This window comes from Plectropomus leopardus, chromosome 13 (genome assembly GCF_008729295.1).
Source record: "Plectropomus leopardus isolate mb chromosome 13, YSFRI_Pleo_2.0, whole genome shotgun sequence".
Lineage (NCBI taxonomy): Eukaryota > Metazoa > Chordata > Actinopteri > Perciformes > Serranidae > Plectropomus > Plectropomus leopardus.
In genome coordinates, this window is record NC_056475.1 from 11375938 (window position 1) to 11384170 (window position 8233).

General features: G+C 40.0%; 1 protein-coding gene across 1 annotated transcript; it reads left to right on the forward strand.

The window, feature by feature from the left end:
* LOC121952530 (microfibrillar-associated protein 3-like) lies at nucleotides 1-4356 on the forward strand. The gene is made up of 3 exons (XM_042499275.1): nucleotides 1-131; nucleotides 737-1031; nucleotides 2213-4356. Exons 2-3 carry the CDS (start codon nucleotides 782-784, stop codon nucleotides 2950-2952), a joined length of 990 nt encoding a protein of 329 aa, XP_042355209.1. The 5' UTR covers nucleotides 1-131; nucleotides 737-781; the 3' UTR covers nucleotides 2953-4356.
* The last annotated feature ends 3877 nt before the right edge of the window (nucleotides 4357-8233 follow it).

Sequence of the window (8233 nt, forward strand, 5' to 3'; positions counted from 1 at the left end):
TTGTGCACGAAAGCGGACTAACAGACTAAATAGGACTAAAAGGAATATCTTCAGACATACATTAAGCTACAGATGTTTTGACGTTCCTGTCGTTTGTGGATTTGTTGATTTGGTCGCTGTCCGAGCAGCAGGTAGGAATCACTGTTTGAGATTTGTGTGAATTCGGCGTTTTATGCGCGTCCTCTGGTAAAATGTCAACCTGATTAGGACCGGTATTTAAAGGCTATAACATAGTACTGAGTTAATGACACACGATGTATTTTTTAAATCTTCTATAGTATCACTATATAACAAAAGACAGACACAGGTTGTAAATAAATGACACAACTGACCACTGACCAGTAATTTTGCATTGAAAGGTCAAAAGAACCATTCAAAATCACATTATTTCATATATATATATATATATATATCTATATATTATTGTAGTAAAGATATGTGATGGAGGAAAGTAAGGTAAAATAAACAGAATGCCAAACCACTGCTCAAATATACTAAACATAGTTTTGGCCTTTAAATTCCAGTTTGAGAATGTGGTAAACGTTTAAATTTCTACATTTAATTTAAAAAATAATTACCTAAAATAGTATGTCTTGAGGATTCATGTGTGTTTGTTAAAATACTGAAGATATTTCAAATCCAGACAGGCACTAGATTGTGGGGACACTAAAAAGTATGTTCCGACAATCCTTTGTTGCTGCGTGAAACATAACCGTTGACTCTTCCTGTTTTGCAGGTTTGTCTCGTCTAAATGTAAGCTGCAGCTGTAACTCCTTTCGACATGTTATCATCTCAGAAACTGTCACACCTGCTCCTCACAGTCCTGCTGCTTGGTGGCTTGGCAGCAGAAGGAACTCAGAATGGGTCAGAGACGGAGGCGGTGTCCTCTGTGCGACTGGCAAGTGTCCCCTCCAACAGGGACATTGTGGTGAAGGAAGGATCCAGCATGCTGATTAAGTGTAATGTGACTGGAGTTTACGATAAAGTCAAGTGGTACAACTCTAAAGGACCTTTGCAGGATGAGGACACAGGTAGGAGGAGGCTGTGCTCGAAGAAGTCCATGTACAACTTTGAGGGTTCTACATAGTCTCATTGTTATCAAGACAGTATTTGTCTTGATTAGTGTATTTTTCTAAAACAAACTCATTTAAATCTGGACAGAGTCAAAAACCCATCCAAACACCCAACAATTATAAGTCTAATGAGTGTCGAGTCAAATATATCCTAGTCTAAAGGTTAAACTTAAACTTTAAATGACTGTATTTTCATATGAAGTAATCTATGTCCAAATACCCAGTTATTCAAATCATGTTGAAACAAAAGTCATGTGTAATTAAGTGAAGTTTAAACATTGATGTGTATGTCTTTTTACTGTTGCCTAGTCAGACATCCCTTTGCACCAAGGATCACAATGGCAATAAGTTGGACTGAATTGTTTCATCCTGAATTTGCGGATGTGTGTGATTTAATATAACCATTATTTTACTGTCAAGTGAACCAAACCTAAATTAACCTAAACAACATATTGATGATTGTACAGTGAGATTAGGCTGAAACTTAAAATAATGCTCCAAGCAAATAGAAAAGACAGCAGAAAATAGATTAAATAAGGTTAGAAAGTGCAGGGCAAAACACAAAGACAACATTTGTCATGCAATTTCAATAACATAGTCTTTGCATCAAACAATGCAATCAGACATTCAAGCCAGTTTTCAGGCATCAAAAATGCTGGTATTGCTATCTTCTCTAAATGCATCTAATCCTTTATATTTGTCATTATCCCACTATTTTGTTGGTATCAGTGTCTTTAACCATTATCAGTTGAATACTGTATCGCTCTGAGTTGTGCTATTATGCACGTGTCAGTCAATTTTAACACCACAGTGCAGAGGCAGTTTGTGAGTCAGTGCTACCATTTATTGAATCTGATGTATAAACCAATTTTATCCTATGAGATAGTTTTTAGTGTGCTAATTTGATTGAAATAACATTAAGTAAAACTGAAATTAAATGAGAGAAATTAGAGCTAATTGGGTGTTTTGGCCTGTGTAAATGTTTTTGATGCTGGATGTGAAACAGCTTGACGGAGGAGATAATGACAGTTTTATCAGCTGCTCTTAATGGTTTTCCTGTTTTCCCCGTTCTCAACTCACATCTCTAAAGTTTTTGGGAAAACTGTCTTTTCTTGTTGTCTTATGTGTTCTGACTTCAGGTGGGAAATGGCAGATTCAAGAGGAGGGTGTCCTGAACATCACTGTGGTCTCCTTCGAGGACCGTGGCCGCTACACTTGCGTGGCCTCCAGCGGTGCTGGTGTGACCAAAAACTACACCGTCACTCTCCGTGTAGCCCACACTGACAGTGGCCTGGGCCTTTACTACGTCATCGTTTGCCTGGTGGCCTTCACCATCACCATGATCCTCAATGTGGCGCGGCTCTGCATGGTCAGCAAGCACCTCAAGAAGACTGAGAGAGCCATCAATGAATTCTTCCGCACTGAGGGCGCAGAGAAGCTGCAGAAGGCATTTGAGGTCGCCAAGCGCATTCCCATCATCACGTCAGCCAAGACGCTGGAGCTCGCCAAGGTCACGCAGTACAAGACCATGGAGTTTGCTCGTCACATGGAGGATCTGGCCCGGAGTGTTCCTCTGCCGCCACTTATCCTAAACTGCCGCACGTTTGCAGAGGATGTTGTGAAGACGGGGAACCAGGGGCCTCAGAAGGTTGAGGGGTCAGTGTCCACACACAGACAAGCCGACAAAAATGGAGAGGAGGAAGGAAAAGAGGTGTGTCAGGCGCTTCTGTCAAGTGGTGGGAACAATGAAGGCAGCATTGATGTCAAAGTGTCAGTCCACACAGTTTCTGAGAAGGTGGACAGTGAGGATAATGAGGCTGAGATGTGCCTTCATGTGCCGGGCTCACGAACAAGTGTGTCCTATGAGAGCAACGTGTAGGCTATCTCAGACTGAATCCCATCAGAAGAAACAAGTCTTCTGAAATGAAGACATCTATCTTCAAAACCAGTTAGCTTTCCAGGTACAAGTTTTCCAATTTTGTTTTGTTCTTTTCTTGAGATGGACACCATAGCTTCAACTGATCTTGGACATTTTGACTTATAATACTGCATTCTCGTACGTGCTGAGTCATGTTCTTCCTCCTTCCTGTTTGAAAATATCACAATGCAGTGATTAGATGTTGCTTTTTGTTGTTGTTGTTTGTCTGTTTATGTTTACAGCAGTCTTATTTGTTAGCATTTTTTTCCACATCATTAGCATTGTACACGTGCACTGCCATATGCGTAACTGGTGATATTGAATGAAGTCCAATTGGATATATTTTGCTCTCAGGAGGAACAAATTCCCATTGTTGCCTATAAGGCATTGTTTTATGCCTATAAAATTGCAACAGTACTGCACATTTTGAGCCAAACTACGTCAGCAGAGCTCTAAATTATTATTTAATTTTTCATATTTTTGAGGTGGGATCCCCTTAACATTCTTCTCCATGCATCTCTGCACACAGCTAGTGTAGCAGCAGATATGGAGGCTCATTTTCCTCCTTCAGAAAGCACCGTTTGCTGCCGTTCACACTGACAGACAGTCAGCTTCCAGCGAACAAAATGTTGTAATGAAATATCCTTATTTTATTGTGTCAATTGTTTGCATGTCACTGCTTCCTGTCAATCATCTTACATTCACAGCAAGAAGTGAAAGACTTTGAAATAATGCCTCAAAAGCATGTCACTTCACAGACTTGATTGCCATCTCCATTTCTCTTTATTTGGGTCTTTGCTAGTCAGACGAGCAGCTAATTACGGGGTAGGGTTGGCTTCAGAGTGACTGTTTCAAAGAAAGAAGTAAACATAAAAAAGCGATACATGATGTTTGAAGGATTTTTCAAAAAAATACCTTTCAGAGGCAGCACTGAGGCACAAACATGATTATTTTTACATTTGAGCTCTGAAACATGTCTGCTGTGATGGAAAAAGTCTGAAATTGTGCTCATAAATATGCAGGTGTAATCTATCATATTTTTATGTGTTCATGCTTAGAAAAGTCAGAGGCTTTCATCTTTAATAATGAAAGTGATGCAGCATTTTCTTTCTGTATTTACTGTGACATTTGAATGTGGAAGGTAAATAGTAATTCATTTGTGGCAAAGCTGTAATATTTTTGTTGTCAAGGTTTATATGTACACACAGATTTTCCATATCTGGGGTAAGGTGTCCAATAATAGGAGTGGGTCCTCCCTAACAACAGTTCCTCTATATGGGGTGACGCAGCTTAAAAAGGGAGTTTTTTTGTTGTTGTTGTATTCCAATATTTCATTTTAAATTAATAAAATTAGATGAAATATAAGGATGTTTAAAAATCTTGCTTTTTTCGGAGCTTGTTGGAGCTGCTGGCATAAAAGACAAAGGGTCATTCTCAAAATAACATTAAAACTTGTATCAGTTTTAAGGTGTTTCACAACATAAAGGGCAAAAATGTTAAGGGACCTGCATATGCAGCTCCTTTACTTTGTCTCAGAGGGGTAGTAAAAAATGCATCATGTAAACTGAATCAGTCATGGAAAATGATTACTATGGCTGAACAACACCATCATCTGGTGTTTAGATATTTAAATGTGATGCTGAAGGGGTCACTTTCAGGTACCTAAATCAGTATACATCATGTTATTGACAATAATAATATAAATACAATGAAAACTTACAGGTGGTTAATTCTGCTCCTCAGGTAACACTGTAAATGAACCACTAAGTGGAGCTGTTGGGTAAAACATCACTTCTGTATCGATGCAGTCACCATTTAAAAGACTCCTGAAGAGTTGTTTTGCACATTAACTGCTTTCCATGAACTCTTGATGTGATTGGTAAAGAAACAACCAAGAGCTGAAGTTTCACTGTAAGGCCCAGATTTTAGTGTCCTGCTTTGTTAAAGTACTTAATTAAGTACTTAATAATGTACTTGTGTGCCATTTTTCATTAACTTTAGGTGAACGTCATAATGTGGGTGAATCAAGAAAATGAACTGCAAAAGTCTTAATATGCACAGTAAGTTGTCTGTAGTTGCATATTAGTCACTATCTGCATTTTAAACACAACAGGTTTTTTTTCAGAGAGAAAAACACAAAAAATCAAAATGTAATGGAAATTAAAAATATAAAGGGAATTACAAGTTTATAGATACAAAATGAAAAAGAAACATCCAGCAAGAAAACCCCATATTTATTTTCTTTAAGCTTGTTCCAACACATAATATATGTCATTGCACTTAGCTCAACTTGATGAATATAATATACATGGAGACTTTGCGATGTTACAGAATTTACAATAAACATTTGTGGATTTAAACAGTGTGTGTGTCCACCATGATGAGTATGTGATGTTGACCACCAGCAGAGTCAACGTCACAAGAACTGCGATGCATTAGAGAATTACATATAAATTGCATCATGTTATTACATATCTTTTGGGCTATTTTTCTTCCTACACTTCTATTCCACCATCTAAACATCCAACTCCCCCATTTATACCATATTTGTTTTTGTAAAAAAGTTATTGCATTTTCCACCTTTGTAAGTAAATAATGCACCGACTGACTCATCCTGTACATAGCTGCTGCGTAACTCACAGTGCTTTCCTAGAGGTTAACCTCCTCGAATGCAGCTACCAAAGTGTTACAGTCTTCCCTACCTGAGAAATATCAGGTTGGAGAGCAGCCCAAATAACAATAACCTTGGGCTTCTGCGTTGAATAACTCAAAAAATCCATCCTTCTTTCCGTTCCTGTCCTCTCTAGAGGCAAGCTTATCTAAATAGAATTGATTGGTCTGAGTGATCATTCATCATGCTGAGCCAAAGCAGACGTTTAAGGAGAGGGGGAAGGAAGATTTTAAGGATAGGATATTTCTAGTGGGTTTTCTGTGTCATCAAGGTAAACCAAACAAATTGATCAGGCTAAATAGGACGAACACTGCGTGTGTGTATGTGTGTGTGAGGGAAAATATATACAATATAAGCAGAGATTGATGACCTTAAAGGACACATTTATACGAACATGTGTGTATGTGCAGTGTCTTTACATGCAAGACAGAGCCTTCTGCAGGCTGGAGTGTATGTGTGGATGTGATTATCCATACTTCTATAAATGAATGAAGCCTGTGCGCGCAGTAAATTTGGGCCTCTTGAATTTAAATTGCTCATAAAATCAGGTCAGAGAAAACTGTTGCTAATTGCATTTTATTTCCAATCAGCCTGAAGCAACAAGACAGGAAAAAAAGCAAAGGACAGTAGATGATGAATTAGATGAGAGAAGTGCTCGTCATATCTGTTCATTAGATATCTCGGTGCAGATGCAACAACCATGATTAGCTCTGCTGTTTCGGCTGTGTGTATGTGTGTGTGTGTGTGAGTGTGAGTGTGAATGTGTGCATGTTTACTTTCGTGAATCACTGGCATGATCCCAAACACAGTGCTGTCATCTCAGCTTTGAGCTCAATTGCCTTGTGCACTGAAGGACAAACAAACACTTGGGTTTTTTTTTCTTCTCTGTAAAGACAACAGATGAATTGCTTTACTGTTATTACAGCAGGTTGAATGAAGTTTGTCCTTCCAAATCCTACTTTTTGCAATCCTGCAAAAAGTCCAACTTCACACTAACAGATAGATACCAAACAAGGCTAAAAGTGTGCAGACACCAATCAGCATTCCAGTTCATCCAAAGGTGCTGGCAGAGGTTGAGGTCAGGGCTCTGTGTAGGCCAGTCCTTTCACATCAAACTGGGACAACAAAAAAAGAAAAAATGATCCTGGCAGTAAGTCGGACTCGTTTCCAGTGAGGGTTGGACTCCGCCAGGGCTGCCCTTTGTCACCAATTCTGTTCATAACTTTTATGGACAGAATTTCTAGGCGCAGCAAGCAGGAGATTGACAGGCGGATCGGTGCAGCGTCTGCAGTAATGCGGACTCTGCACCGATCTATCGTGGTTAAGAGGGAGCTGAGCTGAAAGGCAAAGCTCTCGATTTACCGGTTGATCTTTGTTCCTACCCTCACCTATGGTCACAAGCTTTGGGTAGTGACCAAAAGAACAAGATCGCAGGTACAAGCGGCCGAAATGAGCTTCCTCTGGAGGGTGGCTGGGCTCTCCCTTAGAGGTAGGGTGAGAAGCTCGGTCATCCAGGAGCAGCTCAGAGTAGAGCCACTGCTCCTCCGCGTTGAGAAGAGCCAGATGAGGTGGCTTGGGCATCTAATTAGGATGCCTCCCGGACGCCTCCCTGGTGAGGTGTTCAGGGCACGTCCCACTGGTAGGAGGCCCCGGGCAAGATCCAGGACACGCTGGAGAGACTATGTCTCTCAGCTGGCCTGGGAAGGCCTCGGGATCCCCCGGGAAGAGCTGGATGAAGTGGCTTGGGAGAGGGAAGTCTGGGCTTCCCTGCTTAGGCTGCTGTCCCTGTGACCCGACTCCAGATAAGCGGAAGAAAATGTATGGATGGATGGACAACTTACTTTAACATGCACACACCAGGAAAATTCTCAAAATGACCCCAAAGAGATGCAAAAGGAACTTCACAGAGACACATAACAACCAAAAACATACAAAATGACCTACAAATAACAAACAAACAAAGAGAAATCAATGGTGACTGAGATGCAAACAACAGCAAAACCACAAAGTCTGTGTGTTTTGCTACTCTGTAGGTGAGGTGGTGGCATATAATGTGCCTATGGGTCCTCGCATTGCACACAGTGGTATTGACAGGTTAAAACAGGAAAAGGCCAAACTGCTCACACAATGTTGGAGGAACACTATTGTCTAAAAAAATCATTGCATGTTGCAGCATTAGGATTTCCCATTGCTGGAGCTAAGGGGCCCAAACTGTGTGGGCAGGGGAGTCCATATAGTTTTAGTCATGTATTGTCTTCCATTCTGTGGTAGCTGGAAGTGGAACTTTTTTTTTTCTTTTTTTTTTTTTTACTAATCCAATGAAATATGTCACTACCAGATGAACTTATACAAAATTTATTACAGAAATTCAACCCAAATAATGAATCCCAGTGACTTTGGTGACCCCCTGATCTTCCATCCAATTCCATCATAACATAAACTTTTAATTTGTCCAATACTTTGATTTTTGATCAATTACTTGCCATCAACCTCAAAGTCCTTTTCCATCAACCAGATTTTGTATAGTACCTTTAGAGCTGGTACATAAGCCATATGAGCATGTAGCACACT